General features: G+C 38.6%; 1 protein-coding gene across 1 annotated transcript in view; it reads left to right on the plus strand.

Annotated features, from left to right (window-relative positions):
* LOC101859245 (poly [ADP-ribose] polymerase tankyrase-1) overlaps positions 1 to 22,813 on the plus strand; it is a 37,267-nt gene extending 14,454 nt beyond the window's left edge. The window contains exons 2-28 of the mRNA XM_005099381.3: positions 1,028 to 1,252; positions 1,612 to 1,707; positions 1,977 to 2,089; positions 2,557 to 2,651; positions 3,172 to 3,238; positions 4,281 to 4,467; positions 4,896 to 5,017; positions 5,453 to 5,544; positions 6,104 to 6,182; positions 8,528 to 8,699; positions 9,225 to 9,304; positions 9,725 to 9,876; positions 10,296 to 10,362; positions 10,836 to 10,934; positions 11,262 to 11,355; positions 12,052 to 12,177; positions 12,616 to 12,725; positions 13,115 to 13,237; positions 13,620 to 13,685; positions 14,102 to 14,217; positions 15,268 to 15,371; positions 16,158 to 16,364; positions 16,795 to 16,886; positions 17,649 to 17,901; positions 18,519 to 18,627; positions 18,982 to 19,138; positions 20,589 to 22,813. Coding sequence (XP_005099438.1) covers positions 1,028 to 1,252; positions 1,612 to 1,707; positions 1,977 to 2,089; positions 2,557 to 2,651; positions 3,172 to 3,238; positions 4,281 to 4,467; positions 4,896 to 5,017; positions 5,453 to 5,544; positions 6,104 to 6,182; positions 8,528 to 8,699; positions 9,225 to 9,304; positions 9,725 to 9,876; positions 10,296 to 10,362; positions 10,836 to 10,934; positions 11,262 to 11,355; positions 12,052 to 12,177; positions 12,616 to 12,725; positions 13,115 to 13,237; positions 13,620 to 13,685; positions 14,102 to 14,217; positions 15,268 to 15,371; positions 16,158 to 16,364; positions 16,795 to 16,886; positions 17,649 to 17,901; positions 18,519 to 18,627; positions 18,982 to 19,138; positions 20,589 to 20,657 — 3,272 coding nt within the window. The 3' untranslated portion in view covers positions 20,658 to 22,813. The remainder of the gene's footprint in view (positions 1 to 1,027; positions 1,253 to 1,611; positions 1,708 to 1,976; positions 2,090 to 2,556; positions 2,652 to 3,171; positions 3,239 to 4,280; positions 4,468 to 4,895; positions 5,018 to 5,452; positions 5,545 to 6,103; positions 6,183 to 8,527; positions 8,700 to 9,224; positions 9,305 to 9,724; positions 9,877 to 10,295; positions 10,363 to 10,835; positions 10,935 to 11,261; positions 11,356 to 12,051; positions 12,178 to 12,615; positions 12,726 to 13,114; positions 13,238 to 13,619; positions 13,686 to 14,101; positions 14,218 to 15,267; positions 15,372 to 16,157; positions 16,365 to 16,794; positions 16,887 to 17,648; positions 17,902 to 18,518; positions 18,628 to 18,981; positions 19,139 to 20,588) is intronic.
* Positions 22,814 to 23,091: the final 278 nt, after the last annotated feature.

Consider the following 23,091-nt stretch of genomic DNA (forward strand, 5'->3'; position numbering starts at 1 on the left):
GGGGGGGGGGTATATTTAGCATTCAGGCCTTTTTTCACCCTATTTCATTGACGTCACATGCTACCTCTATCCCTCTTTATTTTCTACAAATGGGTCATGGGAACCCTTGTTCTGCACCTTTTCGGTGATAGTATCATCCCCTGCCATCCCTATCGTTTCTGAGTAAATTGTAACTGAACTCAGTTTTAACATGGCAAAATGCAGTGGTATTTGTATGGACTAACCAGATACCACAGCCTTAGTCAGCACCATTTTGTAACTGTTCTGTTATTCATCTGCCATGTTTATGCCTTTATCATTCATGATTGATATCTTCAATGCATTCCTCCCTGCTGATTGCAGGTGGTTTGCGGGTGCTCTGTGTGGTTTGCTCCTTCTTTCCTTTCAAACATCTACCATTCTTATCTCTCCTCCTTTTTGTGTTTGTTACTCTCTTGTAACACCTCTAAGCTCTAATTTTGTTCATTTATATGACCTAATTGTGTTGCAAGTGCTGTACAAAACACTCCTGATTCCTCATCAAGCTTCAACTCCATTGTTCTCGCGAACATTTATTCTTCTGAGTACAGTTGATGATGTTCAACACTCAGAGTTTGTCCATTATTCAGAAAAAAAATTAAAATCGAAGGCATTCCCAAAGCTTAGTTGGTTTCTCAGTGTAAATGTTTTGTGAGTTTTGGGGGTAGGGTTTTTTTGTGTTATTGTTTTTTGTGTATGCACTGCTTGATGTTATCTTTTTCCTTTTGTGTTTTGTGCACTCAGTATGGGTGGTTGGAGGGCACCACTTTTAGGTTCTTTCTTTTTTTTCCCTCTGTTGTATCTGTCTGCCTGCCGTTCTTTCCTATCAAACATCTATCATCCTTATTCCTCCTCCTTTTTGTATTTTTTATTCCCTTGTAACACCTCTAATCTTTGTCACTTATCATATGACCTAATTGTGTTGCAAGTGCTGTAAAATGCTTTCTAAAAGGAAAAAACTTCTCTTTATTTAGACAAGTAATATGCTGACTCTCTTTCCTGTTTGCAGGATTTGGCCGCAAGGATGTGGTGGAACATCTGCTGGAGTGTGGGGCCAACGTACATGCTCGGGACGATGGCGGCCTCATTCCTTTACACAATGCCTGCTCTTTCGGTCATGCGGAGGTGGTAACTTTGCTGCTTGCCCGCGATGGTGACGCCAACGCCCGAGACAATTGGCACTACACACCTCTGCATGAGGCAGCCATCAAGGGAAAGATTGACGTCTGTATAGGTGAGAAGAGGTTATGACTGATCAAATTAGCTATGTTTATGTTAGGAGCTAAGTTTGTCCTCATGTATTACTGAAAAATATACCTTGCTTAGACTCGTGCCATCCATCATTCATTGGGCTTTTCTTGTCATAATGTCAATGCCACATGTTGTTAAATATAATAAGGCATTACGGAGCAGGAAAGATAGGGGTAAAATTAACTGCTCTGAAGATGAAAAAATAGAAGGAACTAACTCAAGAGTACCCTCCAATCACCAGTTTTGATAGTCTTACAAACTTATTCCCATTCATAGTTGTTGGTTTGTGAATTTAACTTTAACTTCTCTCATTTAATTTCTATTTTCTTTATAAATTTCCAGTCCTCCTTCAACGTGCTGCTGATCCAAACATTCGAAACACAGATGGAAAGACGGCTTTAGACTTAGCAGATCCCACAGCAAAGGCTGTTCTGACGGGTGAGTTGTAGTGGAAAGTAACCTCGGTATTAATGTTGTGGGTCGTCAGAACATGCAGATAGAAGCAGAGATTTCTCCCTGTCCTCTGTTGTTCTGGTGTGCTGAAAATTATTTTGAGAAAGAAGACGCCCTTGATTTGAAAGTGTGCCATTATGCAAGGAATACCCAATTTTCTCTGTATCTGAATGCTAAACTATCATTTGATGAGAGCTTACATGTAAGAGGAGGCAGGGACATGTTTGTTCACCTTTTTCTGTCTTCTTCAACAGGAGAATACAAGAAAGATGAGCTTCTTGAGGCTGCTCGGAGTGGTAATGAGGAGCAAATGATGTCTCTGCTGACACAGCTGAATGTCAACTGTCATGCTAGTGACGGCAGGAAGGTGGGGAAAAACTTGACCCTATGTGTTCATATGGGTGGTATGTGGGTGTTCTGTGGGTTCTCTTCCTTACACTTTTTTTCAATTAAATTTTACTGTTGTCCTTATATGTTCTCATGGAAATGAGGCCCATATTGTGCTGATGCTTTGTTAATTACAAAAAAAAAACCCCTCATTTGGTAGAAGCTACGACTTCACAGTTTAAAAAATTTTTATCCTTATTTTTAGATTTGTAGTTTGTTCAGATGAATGTCTGAATTCTTGAAATCGACACTGTAATAGACGCAGATGAATGTTTTTTTAACTCCTTAACTATTGAAATCAACACAGTGATAGACTCTTTCGTTGGTACTTTTTCCTATTTTCTGACTGATTGTTATCATGCTAATGCATGTCGCTGTGACTCAATACAAAAAGAAAATTTTTTATGGACTATGTGTTGACCATATCAATTTTATTCTCTTTTTCAGTCGACTCCCCTGCATTTAGCTGCTGGCTACAACAGAACTCGAATAGTGCAGCTTTTGCTCCAGAATGGTGCCGATGTGCACGCAAAAGATAAAGGGTAAAGCTTTACAAAATGCATCTTTATTTGGGAATTAACATTTGCTGTGGTTTTTCACATATCGTCGCTGTTGTGATAAGATAGGATAAGTGACATTGGACAAATTTTTCAGGACAAGGAAAAAAACTGATTTACTAAAAGGACAGCTTAAGAGTTATTCGATTTTCATACTGCTAAAAAAGTGCACTTTTGGTTGCTCATTTGAAAAAAATTTTTAACCAGCATATGAAACATATTTTGTAGAATACTTTCCACAAACCCCCCCCCCCCCTCAAAATCGAAAATTTTTAAGTTATCCAATCTTATCTCAATGGCGACGATATGTTGTAGTACAATGTTGCAGCATGAGAAAAGGGTGATTAAAAAAAAAATTGCAAGCCTGCTCAATACAGGTGAATGAAAAAAGCAAAATTATTTATTTAAAAAATGGGTAATCAGCAAGGAGGAAGTTTGCTTGCTTACAATTTGACACTTTGCAGTTACAAAATGTAAGCTTTTTTTCTCTTTTTTCTGCTTTCAGTGGACTGGTGCCTTTACACAACGCCTGCTCGTATGGCCATTTTGAAGTGACAGAAATGTTATTGAAGGTACATCAGCGTGATATTTAACATAATTTTTTTCCTTTAGCTGTATGCAATGTAGCTATGAGGTCTAAAGTGCAGAGAAAGAAAAAAAAAACTCGCTTTCCCAAACCTTCTAAATGCTCCAGCATCAGGCAGCATCACAAGGCAACTATTGAAAACAAGAAAAGACTATCTCTTTGATTTTTTTTTCCTTGCGTAGGGTTTAATGTTGAACAACACTATAAATGTAGATGTTTTAGATGTTGCCCGATTGTTAAAATGTTTTCATATGTTCATTGAATGTTTCAAAATTATTGTATTCTTTAAAAAAAAGAAATGCTAAATACAGTCTTTCTTGCTACATAAAGGGGTTCAACTGGCATTAGTAATGTAAAAAAAAAAGAAGAGTGTGAACAAAGGTAATGGGTACAAATAACATTGCAGTATTCATCATTTTGGTTTGTGCCTGTTCATGAAACAGTTTCTTCACTTCAATGTTAAAAGAGTTTGGACACCCTTCTTAACTGTCTGTTATTTGCTCATGCTGCCCACAGACAAAAACGCTTTTGCGTTTAAAAGGCTAATTTATTGTATATATAATTATTTTAATAACCATTTTATGCCTCATCAGCATATGTAGATCAGTTTGAAGGCAGGCTATTGTGATCCTGCCTGTCTGGGCCAACAGTGGTCATGGGGAATAATACCTCACAGCAGAAAGTCAGAGATTTTTAGTAAATATCTTCCCCTCTCAGCTATCAAACCCTTGTCCTTTGTGTGCCAGGTATAGCGTCGGTTACTCCACAAGCACTGGTGAAAAGATTCTGAACTACCTGTCAGTCACTACAGATGTGAGGATGTTTAATTTAGTACAATAAGGTTTTTAAGTTTGGTTCTGTCTTTGTATTATTTGTGGTTCTAGTGGCTGCCATTTCATGTAAGGCAAAAGACCACTTATAGATCAATGACTGAACAGATTGTAGCGTATTCTGTGGTCTTGTGTATCCTTTGCTTTTCTTTGGAGTCTTTTTAGCATGTGAGTTAAATGAATCGTATTTGTTTTCAGGCTGGAGCCAGTGTCAATGCCGTAGATCTATGGCAGTTCACTCCATTGCACGAGGCAGCATCCAAGTCGAGAGTAGAGGTCTGTTCCCTTTTGTTGGCTCATGGAGCTGATCCGACTCTCGTCAATTGTCACAGCAAAAGTATCATGGACGTGGCTCCTAGTAGGGAGCTGCAGGAACGCCTTCAGTGTATGTATTTGTGCCTTGTTGTCTTTTTGAAGTAATACTGGATTAAATATAATTATTGCTAGAGGTTGTTTTTTGGGGGGGGTTTTTGGCAGAGGATTGTATTGCTATGCTTAGGTTTAACATTCCTTTCAACTTGAAGTTAATCAAGAAGCAGGACCTCCACATTTAACATCAGTCTCCAAAATAGGAGAAAGCCAAATATGTAGAGAGTCTTGAAAACTCCATAGCCGATACAAGTTTACAAATGCTCTAATAAACAGGGGTAATCAGTTATAGCTTTTAATGGGTTTTTGCATAATTGTTGACCAAGTGAGATTTCCAAAACATTTAGAATTGTCATTACATCATATGAAAATATTTTTCTTCCATTGTACACAATACCCATGTAATATACTATAAACAGTTTCTTTTTGTTTGTTTGTCCTCAGTCGAATATAAAGGTCATGCCTTATTAGAAGGAGCTCGTCAAGCCGATCTGACCAGAGTAAAGAAATACCTCTCAGTGGAAATTGTAAATTTCAAACACCCTTACACAGGCGATTCAGCTTTGGTATGTGTTCACATCCACCTTGTATGGGCTGGTGGTCTTGGGAGTTTCTATCAGTATTTTTTTAATAGAAAATTCATTTGCAAATGGCTGTCAAGTGGTAGATGTTAAAATAAACTGTAAGTGTAGTTTAGTAACTTAGTCGTGATGCTCATATATTGCTTTTTGAATACCAGTAGTAAAAACCTTGTAATGCCTGAAACTCTGTGCAGGCAAATGCAGTGAATTTTCATGTCTCCTTTGTGTATTTTATTTTGGGAAGCATTTCTGTGCGTGTCCGAAGAAATTGGAGAAAAAGGCTTTTTCAGTTTCTCCTTTTTGCTTTCATTGGGGTAGTGGGTGTTGTACTGCTTTCTCTTGTCAGCTTAGCTTTTATGGAGTCATTTGTGGTGAATGTTCTTGTTCTGACCCAGGTCTTTGCTTTGTGTCTGGTTTCAGCATTGTGCTGCTGCTTCACCTTATCCAAAGCGTAAGCAAGTTGTAGAGCTGCTGATAAGAAAAGGGGCCAACCTAAATGACAAAAATAAAGAGTGAGTATTTAAAATGACAGTTATATGTTTGTTTTTCTTTGAAAATGCCATCTGGTATTGTTATTTAGTCTGCCCTCTCACTTTCTCAGAGGGACTTGAAGGAAAAACAAGGATTATCTATTGTTTGATTTTAGCAATTCAAAACTATGCTGTATCTTGTATTGTTGTCGGTTTGTGGTGACATTTGTTGTCTAAGGCGAGTTTCATACTTGTATCAGGGTCAGACTGAGGCTTTGGCTGATGATATTTATAACTTGAACTGTGGTGCCTAATCTTGTAACTAAATACTTAAATGTGCAGATACATTAGCTTAAAAAAAAAAATCCTTCCTTAAGTGCGGGGGTAAAAGCAGGACAGACAGAAATGACTGAGGGGAGGTTAAGAAATAGATTTATCGATGGCACTGCTATTTATCAGTATTGTTATTATAATGATTTTAAAAAGTTGTGGCACATGTCATCCACCAGTTTAGTTGATGAAGTGACTGCAGTGTTCATAGTGTTTTGCTTGCTTGTGTGTAAATGAACAGAGCATTATCTGGCGATTGTCCCTCCCCCAGGTACCTGGCAGCTCTGCACATTGCAGCGGACAAAGCTCACTACGATGTCATGGATGTTCTGCTGAAACATGGGGCCAAGGTAAATTGTTGATAAATTTATAAAGATGTGGGATCTGGGTAACTGTCCTTCTAAACTCGCCCAAAAAAGTCAAGGAACAACTTGTGTTTTAACTTGTCAAATTTAAACTTCAATATCTCACAAACTTGTTAAGATCAGTCAACCAAACTCAGCACATGCACTGACGACTAGACACACTTTGCCTGTACAGCTAATTTGCCGGCCCCAGCTTCACAGTGACGGCGTAGGGCATTCTGAAACACAGCCGAAAAGCATGAAAAATGGGCTAAATTTCTTTACTTCAGCATCACTGGCATAGGGACTGTTAGCTAAAACTAACCTTGGCTCGTGCTAAACAGATGTCTTAGCGTTGAATATTGCTGACTTACAACCCTTTATAAGCCAGCGTTTTTCAGCCATGTTTCATTACAACACGAAGGTCCAACGACGCTCGCTACCTGACATCGACAGAGGACGAGCTCTTACCTGGCTCCAAGATGACTTTACCTTCCCAGTTGTTGCACATCGACTTAGGGGGTCCCCGTCAGTCATATAGAGGCAGAAAGAACGATGGCGAGCGACCGGAAGGATCCAGGACAGGCCTCGACCAGGGCCGCCCTGTTGACCAACGACAGCATCGAGCAGTTCATTGTCTGACAGGCCGTGATGTCACAAACCACCACTGTAAACAGCATCAGGGACCAACTACGGGTGACAGCCAGTGTCTACGAGAGCGAGGAGACGGTAAGGAACTGTATCCGTAGAGCCAGGTTCGCTTCTCGTGTCCCTGCCAGGCGCCCAAGGCACACGCCGCCCCACAAAGCAGCTGGCCGGGCGTGGTCTGCTCGCCATTAATAGTCGACACATTGTCAGTGGAACCGGTTAGTCTTCTCGGACGAATCCAGATTCAACCTGCTGCATCCGGACAGGCGAGCCCACGTCTGGAGGCGCCGAAGAGAGCTGTTCCACCCTGAGTGCATCCAGCAGGTGGCGCCCTACGGTGGAGGATCCGTTCTGGTGTGGGGAGGCTCCTCAGCTCACCACAAGACTCCCTGTACCATATACAGGGCAATTTGATCGCGGCAAGGTACAGGTACGTCCCCTTGATGTTCCTCTCCAGCGGCAGATTGGACCCCAGGCTGTACTGCAGGACGACAACGCCACGCCACGCCACATCGCGCATGCATCGTGGGAGACTTCCTGCAGCAGCCATCTGTCACCCGCAAGGACTGACCAGCCTGTAGCCCGGATTAGAACCAATAGAGAACATTTGGGATCACATTGACCGGTGGATAAGGTACAACCACCCTCCTGCACAAAACCTTCAACAATTCTTGGGTTGCCTAGTCCAGGAGTGGCAAAACCTACCGCAACAAGGTCTCCGAGGGTATGTCCTGCTCATGCATCGATGCTGTACCGAGTGTTTGGTCAAACGGAGGGGCTACACCCACTATTGATAATGTTCTTGAAGAACTATGGCTGTTCAGACTTTTGAAATCCGACCAGTTTTACATGAACTTCTCGCTGTTGCTGAAATCTGAAATTGTACACACTTAATCCAGACAGTCGAAAGCATCTTTTTTGAAAAAATGAATAAATTCCGTTAAATTGTTATTCAGTTATCTTTCTTTGAATTTTTGTTCCTTAACTTTTTTGGGCAAGTTTAGTTTGGTCTCTACCTTATTTCCAAGCACTGTTGATGTATTCTTTGAGAGAGACTAGATCTATTTTTTCGTAACTGAGTTTGCTTATGTAGTGTGTTGGCTTTTACTTTAATTGGTCACTGACCAGTTCTGTCGATGTAGTTAGTCAATGATTTTTAAAAGCGCTGTGTTTATTGCATTTATTTTTGTTCGGTTGTAAAGTGGATGCAAAAGGCTTTGTCTTGTGTCTTGAATACCAAACTAATTAAGCTGTCAAAGGGTACTCAAATAAAAGATGTTCCACTTGTGACTAGAAAATGTTTCTGTTATGATAAGTCTTCTTTCTTTTCATTTGTGGGATTGAATTGTGTGGATGAGCATATCCTCATTTATGTCATCTCATACTCTTTTTTTTCCAGTACAGCATTTAGGACTTCATCTTGTTGATAAAAAAAGTCTTAGTATTTCTTTCAATGCAGTTATATAATTGTATTTATGCTCTTTAGCATTGTGTTTTCTAAGAATAAGAGTCAGTCAAGTGCATACATATTGCCTGAAAGTCAAAGTTGGACGAGAGTATCCCTACCAGTGAAACATTTAAAAAGATAGGCAATGCAGCATAGTTGTGTAATGATTTACTTTGAATGTTTTTGAGGTCTTACTTTTTTGTTTTTTTCTTGTCAGCTGTCTAGTTAATGATAATGATAATGTGTTTCTGTGCAGGTCAATGCTTTGGATGGCCTTGGCCAGACTGCATTGCACCGAGTGGCCCAACAAGGCAACATGCAGGCGTGTCGCCTCCTCATGTCTTACACCATAGACACCAGCATTGTGTCTCTACAGGGCTACACTGCTGCTCAGCTGGCCACTGAGAACATTCAGAAGCTCTTGAGGGGTACGGTCATGTTTTATTGATCTGTAAATTAACTACTGTGTTGGTATCGTCGCCAGTGTCATTTTTTTTAGTGTAATATTTAGGCATTCTTTTGCATGCAAAAAGACGTGTTTGAATTCCACCAAGAGGGGATATTTCGCCTAGTGTCTCCTTCTCTTTGGTTGATTGTGGTGTCCTGCACATCTCAGGTTGGTCCTGATAGGCTCGGTCAAAGTGGTATGTATGTATAATATTGCTTCATAAATTATGGAGCATGTTGATGATGTAATATTACATTAAAATGAAGTGGTGTGTTGGTGTAAGATGGTTTACTTGATGGTTCCTTAGAATGTTTTTTTGCCATTCTTTATTTCACTAATCAGGGGGTATCTTTATTTCTTTTGTAGTAGATTAAACAATGTGTTGATATTAATTGTTTACCAACAAGATGAAGTAATGTGTTGCTTTTTAGTTTGTATTGAATATAATTTCACCGTTGCAGGGGTCGAATGTTAATGTCTTTCTGCTCTTCTGGTCTATTTTCAGAGGATCCACCTGTCGGAGGCACTGACATTGATATTCAACTTTTAGAAGCAGCTAAAGCAGGAGATTTAGAACTTGTGAAGGTAAGTGGCTATGTGAAACCACCTGAGAACTTTTTGGGTTTTGATTTCCTTGTGGTTGGGGGGGGGGGGGGATGTTTTCTGTGAGAAAAAAGAGTTTGAAAGAAAACTTGCTGTCAAAACTATTAAGAAGAACAACAGTGACTGTGTTTTCTTTGATGGTTGAAGAAATGCTAAGAAATATTTTACAATGACAATAAGGAGAACATTGCATTAGTTAAAATTTGTGGATAATTTCAAGAAATTTGATTTACTGAAGTATATTTGAAATTTTGTTTTGAGAGTTGAGGTTAAAGGTGGTGTGTGAAAAAACTACTAATGTTGAACTTGGTATACTAACTTCGTTTTAGGAGACTAATTGTGTAATTTTTGTGATAAGTATGACTGGTTGGTGATGTGTGGCTTGTTTGTGATATTTGACAGAAACTTGTGGCCACCAATCTGCATGCTGTGAACTGCAGAGATGTGGACGGAAGGCACTCAACCCCACTGCACTTTGCTGCTGGCTACAACAGGGTGTCTGTTGTTGAGTATTTGCTGGAGCATGGGGCTGATGTGCATGCCAAGGACAAGGGGTAATTATTTTGTACAGCACAGACTTTTTTTTTTTAAGTTGTTTTTATTTATATTTAAATTTGTAATCATTAACAATGAGGCAAAGAATATTTTTGACTTGTCGCAAATTTCACCGGAAAAAATCGGGATGTCACTTTCAGGTTTGGGGACTTCTGTGATGATTGGCTTTTCTTCTAACTTTTGGATGGTAACTTTTTAAAGTTTCAGATTTTTTTATGACTAAAGCAAAGACTTATTTCATTGTGTCTGATTTTAGAGGTCTTTTTGGAGATGAAAGTTAAACTCGGAGGTCCCGTCTCTTATATAACCTATTAGTGTTGATAGGGGCATTAAACATGTACCATTTCACCATTTACACAGAGAGATATCTCAGTTTTATGTAACCTCTTGATGAAGTTCATGCTTCCTATCTCCCCAGTGGTCTGGTGCCTTTGCACAATGCTTGCTCTTACGGGCACTACGAAGTGACAGAACTTTTGATTAAGGTAACACTATGAATGTGTTTATTTTTCTTCTTAAAGAAAGCAGCTTTTACCATCTATTTGATTTTGATGTTTGGAATCGCAGGGGCGTATTTGACTATCGTCTCTACTTTTGTGGTATTTTTGCCTTTTACTAAATCTTTTTTTGCCTGAGAACTGACAGGACAGTGCTCAATATCAGTGGGTGCTCTTGCATTGTTTGTTCATTCTACTTTACTTTGAGTGTTGTCTTTTCCCAGCAAAAATGCTGCTGCTATTGTGCAGACTTGATGAGAATTACAATTAGATATTAGAGTCTAATTGTGTGGTAAAAAAAAAACTCCATACGACAGCTTTTTACATGTATTATAAATGGTCAAATGTTCTCACAAATAATTTAGCTAAATAGTGTTCATTGTTTATTTGTATATTTAGAACTGCCTCGTTCTGGCTTTTGCAAGTGAAATACATTGTAAATGTTTGTGTTTTACCCCCAGCATGGAGCCTGTGTCAATGTGGCAGATTTATGGAAATTCACTCCCTTACATGAAGCAGCCTCTAAGGGCAAGTTCGAAATCTGTAAAATTCTGCTCAAGGTGAGTATTCTACTTGGCAATATGTTTTCACTGCTACAGTTTTGTGAAATGCATTGTTACTTATGGGTACTATCTGTTTCTTTAAGCCATGTATTGAAATAATCAGTGTTTTGTCTCTGCTGTAAAATTCATCTGTCCGGAATTACCAGGTTTTCGCCACTGGCCATTGATATACCAATCTGTTCTGCTTGTTGGATTGCTGTTCTAATGCCCAGTTCTTTTCCCTTACTTATGTGTTACAGATTGGTGAATTGTGAATTATGATCGCAGAGAGCAACGAGTGTGTTATTTTCCTGTTGTATGATGTTCTTTTTTATGTTGTTTCAGCATGGTGCTGACCCCAACAAAAAGAACCGTGATGGGCACACACCACTGGACCTAGTCAAGGAAGGGGATCAAGACGTTGGGGATCTGCTCAGAGGTTTGGAGCTTGTGTTGTTGCTTTTTACACTTTAGTGGTGGTTGGCTTGAAACTGATGCCTTTACATCATAGTTTGGAAATTGTGGTCATTTAGAGGTACTGAATGAGAGATTGTGAATGAACCTCTGGTGGTTGCCTTGTGCTACACGCTGGCAGTATAGCATTCAGACGTAAGTCATTTTTGGCGGCCTTTGAGACACGTCTGTACATACTGCCCGCGTACATAAAGCTGGAAAAAGATTTGCAGTCTTTCGAATGTTGACATGATCTCAAGGCAAAAGTAACTGTTTGGGACAGTGATCAGTGAAATATTTTCATATTTGGATTGGATCGCGGGTGGTTGGTGGGTGCTCTAGTGTGATTTGCTCCTTTCCTTTCAAACATTTGTCGTTCTGATCTCTCCTTCTTCTTTTTTGTGTTTGTTATTCTCTTGTAACGCCTCTAATCTTCGGCACTTATATGACCTTATTGTGTTGCAAGTGCCGTAAAACTTTTACTAAAATGAAATTGGATGGGATCAACAAAGTAGTTAGGGCTGTTTTGTTGTCCTTTGTGTTTTTATTGTATGTTATTTTACTGCAGTCACAGCATTTCGTTCATGCTATTTTTGGTTGCTTGTTTTTGACAATTAATTATTAGATACCCCAGTTTATTTGGGTTTTCTTCATAACTAAAATGCCATTCATTTCAAACCAGGGGATGCTGCACTGTTAGAAGCTGCTAAAAAGGGAAACCTTGCCAGAGTGCAAAAACTAGCATCAGAGGAAAACATCAACTGTCGAGATACTCAGGGACGGAATTCAACTCCATTACATCTCGCTGGTGAGGAGTCGTTTCATTTTTGTAGTATAACTTGTGGTGTTTTCAGGGGTTTTTTCTGGTTTTTTTCCTTTTAAAAAAAAAAAAAGAAATGGCTTTAGCGGACTATTGTGGCGTTTTTGATATATCTGTTGGACTTCATGTTGGGGGGGAGGGGGGGGGGGGGGCAGATATTAATGGTTTTTAATGGTTTGTCATTGCTTTGGGTGGTTTCTTTTTACAGTTGAATTTTGGCAGCCTCAGTGTGTGTAACAGCAGTTTGTTGTTGGGTTTCTTTTTTATCATTTCAAAATCAGGATCACTGTAACTGCAGTTAGAATGAATATATGTTTTAAAGTTTCAATACATGATCTAGCTTCTTACCATCTCTTGATATGCATTAATGTAGACAAACAAATATCTATTAAAAAAATCATTGTGGTCTTTGTTTTTATTCAACAGCTGGTTATAACAATGTTGAAGTTGCTGAGTTTCTGTTAGAGAATGGAGCTGATGTTAATGCCCAGGACAAGGGTGGTCTCATTCCTCTGCACAATGCTTCATCCTATGGGGTGAGTGCGTCTTTTTTCATTGTCATCTGTCATTTCTTTGCCCACTGCCTCTGCTATTGTAAAAGAAAGCATACAGTGCTGCTCATTATTGCCAAAGTAAATATTTTTATTTTCTTTCCTAGGAGTATAACTTTTTTCTTCGTAACTTTGTATTTGTCCTCACGTTCATTGTGCTTTGATGTTTTGAGTGGGTTGAGGGTTCCTCCGGGAAGGTCTCATTTATCCTCTTTTGTTTTGGTCTCTGGATGTCTTTGATTTTTCTTGGTCTAAAGCGATTTTCTGCTTTTCATTCAAACCACATAAGCTTAATGTCTTTCTCTTTAGGCAGGAAAAATGTTATCTGTCAGTATGGTCTCGAAAGTAAAAACGTTTCTTTTCCAACTTGCCAGCATGTGGACATAGCAGCTCTGCTCATTAAGTTCAACACATACGTTAACGCTCAAGACAGATGGGGATTTACACCTTTACACGAAGCGGCCCAGAAGGGGAGGACCCAGTTGTGTGCTTTGTTGGTGAGTTTATGACCTCTCAGAAAGTCATTATTGGTAGCGTGTGTTTTCCGAAAGTAGTAGTGGTAAGACTTAAATACTGTAAAAAATATTGATGTACTAGTTTTTGTTCCTTCTTACAATATTGATGTGTTAGTGGCTTGGAGATTGTGGGATATTTTTGTTATATTAGTGAGTAAAAGTAAAATTTGTATTCTTTCATTGTCTTAGAAAATCAGATTTTGTAATTTATATTTTGTAGCTTAGCATAGGTACCTGAAAGATTATTTTGGGGGGTTGCTGAAAAATACTTTTTAAATGAAATTATTACATAATTATAAAATTTTAAAGTAATTTTTAAATGATAAATTCATGAAAATGAGTTGGATACAATATGTTGTTGCAGCTTGCTCATGGTGCAGACCCAACAGTGAAGAACCAAGAAGGTCAAACTCCCCTTGATCTTACCACGGTACGTTATATAAGGTTTCTACAAGATTAAACTTTTGATCAGTCTTAACTCAAATCCAATGCTTTGCAGTAGCTAAAGGTGACTCTTAAAGATATTTCTAGTAAGTCTGGAGCCAAATGGATATTTTTGTTCTTCTTCTGTTGAAAAGAGCAGATTTGTTATCCTAAATTTTAGAAGGTACTGTACAGTTGGGTGACTATATAATATGAGAGTTCAAATTTTCTCCAGGCTTTTTTTTTCTTCCCTGAACCTGATTAGGTAACTAAGTATCAAGATCATATATTTCCTTGTGAGATTTCTTTATTGTGAGAGTTTATAGTGAGGTGATGCTTTCATACTTCACAAAAAATTGGAGTAGACCAACCATTTCTTTGATTGTGTCACAAATGACTAATGATTGCCGACTGTGTGGTCAGGCGGATGATGTTCGAGCTCTCCTACAAGACGCCATGCCTCCCAGCACGATGCCTCCCTCTCTGCCCAAGTCTCAGGCAGCCACACTGGCCAGCTCCAGTAACTCCTCCTCCAGCAAGTAAGTCACTGTGTTCCTTCATGCCTTCCTTCAGTGCACTGCTGTGACCTACACTGATTTTAGAGTCCTTTCTTTTCTTCATGTAGGTACTGGTACTGCCCTCCTCTTTTTATGCTTGGTTATTGATAGTTTTGTGATGTGGTTTTTATAGAAAGACAACTATTGTCAAATGCTGATTAATAACAATTTATGACTTTTGCTTAAAGCTGTTTCTCTGTTTTGACTGTCAAGTGTGTTTGTCATACAGTAATGTTCGTGGGTGGTTGGCGGGTGTTCTGGTGTGGTTTGCTCCTTCTTTCCTATCAAACATCTATCGTCCTTATCTTTCCTCCTTCTTTTTTGTGTATGTTACTCTCTTGTATCACATGTATTCTTTGGAACTTAAATGACCTTATTGTGTTGCAAGTGCCGTAAAACTCTTACTAAAACTTAAACTATACAGTAATGTTCAGTGTCTGAAAGTAATTCGTTAACGAAAATTATTTCTATGTGTTGACTTTCGTGTGTCTATAGTTGTACCACCAATATTCTACTGGCCATACCCACTTCCTTATACAATATGGCACAACTGAAGCAGACTTGCATATCTTCGCACAAGTGATAAGACAAACTCCAGCAGAGTCAAATGTTCCAGGAGAAGCAAAAAACTGCTTTGGTTTCATCAGGCGACAACATGGCGGATGGCTTTATTTTTAATGTTTTATGAGCATTTCCGGTCAAAATTCAGACCTGTCTTTGTCTGAGCATATGAAATGGATAATTTACTGTTGATTTGTCATATAATATTTTTTTAAATTATATATTATGGGCTCGCTGGTCTTATCACAAAGGCCGCAATTTTCTTCTCTGTGGCATCAAGCAGAGAGGTGAAAACCCCACAGCTGCTAAATTTACACCGAGAACTAAAAGGTCGCCATTACTGTTTCTTGCTGTGTTTTTAGTTTTGCTACGCCACCTTTTTATTGCAGGGACTCTTGGAACAATATTTTAGTTACAGTTCTCTGTTCTATGAGCTTTCATTCATGTAGTGTCATTTGATGCATTTTTCAGCAGTCTTCTCAATAGCAGTGGCTCCGACCTGGGCCCTGGGGCTGTCGGGGGCGCGGGCACACAGTTTGCAGGGGACGGTTGTGTGGACCGGTCTGTGGCTGAAGGTACAACTGAGATTTGTCTTTGTCATTTATATTGTACTTTTTTTGGACCCTATAGAAACATTAAATGATGAGATGGAATCATTTTGAATGTTGTAGTGCTTTGACCTATTTGTTTACAGATCATGTTGTCGATTCTTTATATCGAGGTAACTCATTGTATGGCTGTTTCATGCTTTTTTCCCTCCTTTAAACATAATGAAAAATTTGTTTAGACTTTTTAACAGAATTTGATCTTGTTGATTCTTTGAATAATAACTTATAATATGGTTGGGAGTTTTTTTCTTTGAAACATAATGAAAATTTTGTTTTAACACTTTGCCATCATATTTTGTGGAAAATCCAAAGAAACTGGGTGGTAAACATCGCCAATCGGCGAGATGAGTCGGCAAAATGTTAAGCATTTCATTTTTTATTTATTTGTTTGTTTGGGTTTTTTAAAAAGTTATGATGGAGTTGGTGGTTGGCGGGCGCTCTGGTGTGGTTTGCTCCTTCTTTCCTATCAAACATGTATTGTCCCTATCTCTCATTTTTTTTGTGTATGTTACTCTCTTGTAAAGACATCTATTCTTCGGCACTTATAGGACCTTATTGTGTTGCAAGTGCCATAAAACGCTTACTAAAACTAAAAAACTTTAAAAGTTATGACTGTAATGTATAGATGTATGAAATGCTTACAAAACTTCACAATAATTATTTCAATTAATGTTATACATAATATACACTTGTCATTAGTACTCTCTGGTTATCATTTTTGGAAAAATAATAATATGTATTTCATTCATTCAGGTGAACGTAGCATAGAGGGTATTAGCGTCTCGTCCTTTTTATCGAGCGTTGGTCTGGAGCAGTTACGGGACATTTTCGAAAAAGAACAGATCACCATGGACATTTTGGTGGAGATGGGACACGATGAACTCAAGGAAGTGGGCATCAACGCTTATGGCCATCGGCATAAAATTCTCAAGGGGGTGGAGAAACTTACAGCATCCAAAGGTAGGTCTGACAATGTTGAATATATTTTCAATTTTCAACATATTTCCTCATAAAGATTTTGTTCATTTCACATGCCTTAGATTCATTGTGATATCAGGAAACATTTTCCTTTTACCACCTTTCTTTTTTATTAGGGGAGCTGTTTTTTTCAGTAGATCATTTCTTTAAGAATTATTTGAATGTTTGGATTCTTATTTCCTTTCTGTATAATTGTCCATCTCTGAAACCCTGGTGAGTGTGTAATGTATATTATGGTCAAAGATGGTTTATCAAAAGACCTTCTGAAGAAGGAAGAGTTTTCTTCTATCATTTCCAGATGCCTATTTTTTTAAAAAACTTAGTTTTGATTTTGAAATTTCACACATTTTTCTATTCATGTGATTAGAGTGGGGGAAAATTAAGTAAGTTTCATTATTTCCTTCCAACACAGGTGTACAGAATGTGGTGGGTGCTCCTAGTCAAGGCACTGTGTTAATTGATCTCATGCCAGATGATCCAGAATTCAATTCTGTCAAAGATCAGGTGAGTCAAGTGTTGCTGACACAGTTACACAAAGCAACACTAGATTAGGAATCTACTAGAAGCTTTGACAGTGAGTCTCAGGGCTGTTCCTGAAATAGGAGCCCTTCTGTTGATGTTCAGCCTAGTGATAGCCTATAGTAAGTTTATAGTGTAGGTTGTTCAAAAGACCATTCTAGTGGGTGGTTGGCGAGTGCTCTGGTGTGGTTTGCTCCTTCTTTCCTATAAAAAATATATCGTCTCTATCTCCCTTCCTTCTTTTTTGTGTTTGTCATTCTCTCTTGTAATACCTCTAATCTTTGGCACTTATATAACTTTGCTGTGTTGCTAGTGCCGTAAAACTCTTTCTAAAACTAAGACCATTCTATTGTATTCTTTCAGCCAAAATCTGTGTTCAAATGTACACTGGTGTCAACTTTGATGCATCTCTTCTTTCTTTCTTTCTGTTCCTTTCTGTTCTTTTCTGTTCCAACTGAGCCTTGTGCCTTGCCTTTTAAGTAATCTATTCATGTCCAGTTGGGTGTTTAAGCCATTCAAATAAAATAAGTATAGTCGTCAGTTCTTGGACTTGAACTCTCTAGAGGTGTGTGTTCTCATCCTGGTAGTCTTCAAATTTTTCTAGTGCTTTCTTTGAAATTTTTGGTCTCAAGTCTTGTAACCCTTGGCTCTTGTATGGATTCCTTTTGGCATGGGTTTACTTTTAATACTTTAAGGACTTGCTGTGATTGTGCTATACTTATAAATGAAGTGATGTCTCGTTCTCAGATGGTCAATACTTTGAGGGACCACAAAGACAACGTTGGCGGAGTCTTTAACAGTTATAACATTCTCAAGATCCAGAAAATCCGAAACAAGAGATTGTTTGAACGTTATGGCCATCGGCGGAAGGAAGTTGGGGAGGAGAACCATGGACAGCCGAACGAGAGACATCTCTTCCATGGCTCACCTTTCATCAGCGCAATCGTTCACAAAGGATTTGATGAGAGGCATGCTTACATTGGTGGAATGTTTGGCGCAGGTTTGTGGACGGACTAGTACATTTGCTGGGGTTTTGTCAATGAAGATTGGGTCGTTTAAAACTATCTTGTAAGACTGTCTGAAATTTTCTTTTATCACTGCTATTGTTATCTGTCAGTATGGACGCTATATGGGTCTATACCAATTATTTATTATGTGTTTTATGTTCACAGGAATTTCATTGAGTATTTTATTGTTAGCAAGGACAATTTTTTCAGTTTTTGTATGGAGATGTTGTTTCAGATAAGCTTTGAATTCCATTCAGATGGTCAGATAATTGTATTATGCACAGTGCTTTGAGAGTTTCCTTCAGCTTGGCGGAATCTGCATTGCTATTTGTTCTCTTTTTTTCTTTGGGATTGGGGGGGGGGGTTCCTGGTTCATTATGTTTCAGCTTTAATTGTTTTCTATTTGTCATAATTTTTTGCAGAGACATGTAGACTGTAAAAATGGATGTGTATAGAAACAAAACAGGGCTAAAGTTTTTTCATAATGACTTGTATTATTATGGTGGTGTTTCTCATAGTTGTGTATGTATGATTGTAAGTAATGGCCATTGCTTCTTTTTGGTGACTGAAATTTCAGCATTGAAGTTTTCCTCACATTCCCCCTCTCCAGGTATCTACTTCGCAGAGAACTCCTCCAAAAGCAATCAATATGTCTATGGCATTGGTGGTGGAACAGGATGCCCCACCCACAAAGACAGATCTTGTTACATTTGCCAGAGGTAGGTTGCTTCGAGAAAATGTAATATAGCAAGCCTAGCAGTTATATAGTTTTGTATATAAAGTCTTTTGCTCTTTATTCTTTCAGGGGATTGTTAATTAATTAAAAGAGATATGTAAACTTTGTACACTGGTATATTTTTAACTTCAGGTTTTGTCTGTGGCTTCGGTTTTTGTCCCTGCTACTGAGGTCCTATTTTTTAAAATATGGTTTGTTTTGGGGGTTTTTATTTTTTACTTTTTTGGGGGGGAGGGGGGGGTGCATTAATTGTTGGTATATTATCTTTGACAATCTAATGTTAATCTGTCAGCACTTAAATTTATTATTCATGTTTTTGTTATTTCTGTCTTGGCAGGCAACTTTTACTTTGTCGTGTGACCCTGGGCAAGTCATTCCTTCAGTTTTCCGCCATGAAGATGGCCCATGCCCCACCTGGCCACCACTCGGTCATCGGCCGGCCCAGCACAGGTGGTCTCAACTATGCAGAATATGTGGTGTACCGAGGAGAGCAGGTCAGTGGCTTACAACCATATGGGAGGCGTGCTGACAAAATGAGTCACTTCTCGCAGTCTATGGATGGAGATATAGGCCAAATATCAACACTTGGTTTTACATGTCTTTTATCATTTCATACCTAGACTTTTTTTTTTACTTTAGAATATATTGAGCTGAAAGAATTAAGGCCTCCCCTTGTGGCTTTAAATGGTATATGTGTATGTATATGTGTCATGGTGAGGTGGAATCAGGTGTTCGTCAATTTTTTTGGCAAATAAGGGAATTTATGGTATAGTCTTAAAGCATGTTCATATTGACTGTTCAGTATAAGACTCTGTCTTACGTCACTTTTCAAAGCCGTGGTATATGGTGGAATCTTTCACTTAGCCGGCGATCTGTCTTTCTTATGATTTAAAAAATGCCCATTTATATGAAAAGAAGTTGGGATATTTACACTTTATGGTAGGGGTTGCGTGGTGTCTGAGGTAAAATTGCCAAGAAAACGGCCACCAAATATTGGAGATTTTCAAAGCCTATGTGTCCTTGAAAACTGCAAATTTACATTCTTAGGTTGCCTTTGATCAACGTTTTTCATTAAAAATCAACACTGAAAAGTGTTTTTATATGACCATGAAAGGTGTTGACCCCCCTCCCCGAAAAAATGAAATTGATAGAAGTTGCTGAGCAGACGGGAAAATGCTGGTTTCTTCGATTTCATTATTCTGACAAATGCCTGATTTTATCACGGTGGCACATAATTGATTTGTTTCCATCTTAATACTTAATATCAGCTTTTGTTTACATAGTCCTATCACTGGTGATTATATAAGTTTCTGGCCATATCTATCAGCTTTTCCCTTGGTCTTCATACATAACCATTAAGCTCTCTGCCGCCAGCTACAGATTGGAATGTAGCCTTCTATGACCTTTTCAGTTACAAGGTAAAGAAACAGCTTTTAACTCTAAGCTCAGGGCAACAGTGTATGAATTCATATGCTCCTTCATAGCAAGATGAAGTAATAGTAAAAGTAAAATACAATTTTTATTTATTATTTTACAATGTATGAATTCATAAATGCCCTTATCGAGTTGAAATGTGCTAATATAGTTGGGTAAACTCATGAAGCTGCTCAAAACGTGCCATTTAATTTCTTGTGTTGCTGCTTTAAACACAGCTTTTTTTGTGATTTTCTTATTAAATAGTTTTGATGTTGCTTAATTTACTTGTCATTCCTCGGTAAAATATGAGAAATGAATGGGATTTCATGGGATTTCTTTTTTAGGTCATAAAACATTGCAGAAGCCTTTTTGTATATCTCCTTTCAGCTTTTCTTCTAAAGAAAACTCATCCTTGCACATTCATTTTCTGTGGACGGAGAAGTGGTTTCTGTGTTAGTCATGGAAATTATAGACGTTTTCCAGGATGTGTGATGGTTCATAACTTTTATTGTTTCCTTCTTTCAACAGGCATATCCAGAGTACCTCATAACTTTCCAGATTGCTAAGATAGACAGCCTGGAGCTGCCCAGTCCATGAAATATGTCTCTGCAGAAGGAGGAATGTGCTCAGTCCGTGGATATTCCAGAGGAAGAATTCTCAGGATAGGGATCGTCTGGAACTCAACCATAGAACTGGAAAGAACCGAATTCCCACTTTGTTTCTGACCTCTTGATTCAAGAGTTGTGGTTTTTGAGTCAGAGCAATGCACGTTTTAAAAAAGCGTATTCTCTTTAGGGGAATTGTGGAAGAGAATACACTTGTGATGGCTCGATCATCGCAGAAAATGGATAGTTTATGTGAGCTCTTGGTGTTATCACACCATTTACTTCTTTTAACGGTCGCTAGTCCGGATTGATTTGTAGGAAATGTGGTCCTTCATCCTTGGACATGAGGTAAATTACTGTTCTGCATCACCAGCTAAGACTGGGGACCGGGGGAATTTTTGTTGGTGATGCTGGTTAGCGTTGCCCCCGAGTCTTTGCTCTCCTGTGACTTCCACATGTCCTGTCTGTTCAGCTCCAGTAACACCGAGATACTCACTGACTGATCTTTAAGCTTTGGGTTAAAACGTTTGGAGATTCTCTACCATTCAACACAGTTTTGTCTTGTTCTATCATATTCATAGTACCTGTTTATTTTTCACTTGTTTGTTTGTAGGAGTGCTGGATTGAAGGCATTATTTTCATGCTTAAAGGCGACTGAGACATGACCTTGCTTTGAATAGTTGAGTACGTTAGCTTCATTTTTGTAATTTGGAGCCATAATTGAAAAGTTGAAATTGTAAATAGAGAAATGAAATTCTTTTTTTTTTTTTTTCATACTTCTGAAATTTATCTTGCAAGTCATAGTATAGTATTGAGTGAATATTAATTAGGAACATCGATCACAGTTTAAGTGGAATTAAAGAAATTTACGGAAACTTTCGTTCTTGCTCAAAATGACTCCCATTGAGAATGGGGTTCCTATGAGGGACTTGATTTTATAGGACGTTACTTTTCACATTTTCCTGTCTTACTTGAATCTTTTTTCGTTAATTGAATGATTTTTTGTAGTGTATGATAGTCCTGGAAGATTATTTTCCTTTTGTTTAGTTTGTGATGTGAACTTTGTTCACATGTACAATTCCCTGTAAGACCGAGCCATATAAGTGGCTTCGTTCTAGTAATAACGCTATTTAGTGAATAGTAAGTCTTTTAAAATGCCTCCTACCTTGTTACAGTCTGTGAAATAGCTTCCTGTGCTTGCTGATCATTTACCCTTTGCTTCCTATTCTGTTCCTATTTTACAACAGGAAGCAAAGTGTTAATGCTGATATTGCAGTGCTTGCCCGGGAACAATTATTTTGTTGGCAGTGTTTAGTTTTTATTCATTTGTGTCCTTTTGATATTTTTTGGCCTCTTTTGATTTGCATTAGTTTTGCCATTGCAATTATATTTTTCACAATTCTTTATGATCCTGTGTATCGATTTGTTATCAAACTCAATTGGTTTTTATTTTTTGTTTTTTGTTCTTGCTCCAGTTTATGATTCGTTTTTTCAAGGGAGGAGTGGCTGTTGTCTTTTGCCTGGCTCAAGTCCCCTGTTGGAGTGACATCAGTAGTAATATATTAGGTGATGTGATTTATACTTTACCTTCTTTTTTTTGTTTCTGTCCTCTTTTTTAAATACTCCTCGTTCAGGGCTACGCTCTCCATTTTTTAAATAATATTTTAAGGTCCATTGGGATGTTAAACTCGTACAAAGTTGAAAAATGTGACATTCTGTCTTCTTCTTCACATTACTGTAGTCTCCACCTAACCGCACGGTGCTCAGGAGAGCTCCTTAGCGTGTGTTTATACGGAGTGTATGTTTACATGAACCTTTGCAAAGGGAGGAAGGGACGCAGTCATCTCATTGCCTTGATATTCTAGTGACCTCCCTTTGGGGTGGGGGGGTCTCTTAAGGCTGATAATATGACAAGTGACTGTTTTATGAAGGATTCCACTACTGCGGTTAAGAGTACAAAAAAGGCGTTGAATGGGTGGGGGGCAGAAAGACAAACTGAAATGTAATATACACCATAAAATGTCGGGAACAGATAACCTAAAAGGAAATTGTTGGCCCAGCCATGTGGCTTTCCAAGCGACCACCCCCGACCGTAAATTCATGGACGAGCATTCATGCATGTTGCACATCATAGGCCTAGGTCTAACTGAACATTACATGCAGTCACCCAAACACCAGTCAGAAACCTTCTCTCAAAGAGATGCGTTTCCAGTGACCAATCAAATAACATTTCAGTCCCCCAACCCCCCAACATTTCACCGACCAGTCCTAGATCAATGTGTCTGTGGAAAGTTGGGTGTGAAAACGCTGTCCACCACTGTCTCTGTCCGGCGTGAGGGGCAGTCTCACCAAATAACCGGTTTTCTGGGCCTTTCTTATGCAAGCTGTACACATTTTAGTGAAAATTTCCCTTTCTCAAGCTTTAT

The sequence above is a fragment of the Aplysia californica genome, unplaced genomic scaffold (assembly GCF_000002075.1).
Source record: "Aplysia californica isolate F4 #8 unplaced genomic scaffold, AplCal3.0 scaffold00211, whole genome shotgun sequence".
Classification (NCBI taxonomy): domain Eukaryota; kingdom Metazoa; phylum Mollusca; class Gastropoda; order Aplysiida; family Aplysiidae; genus Aplysia; species Aplysia californica.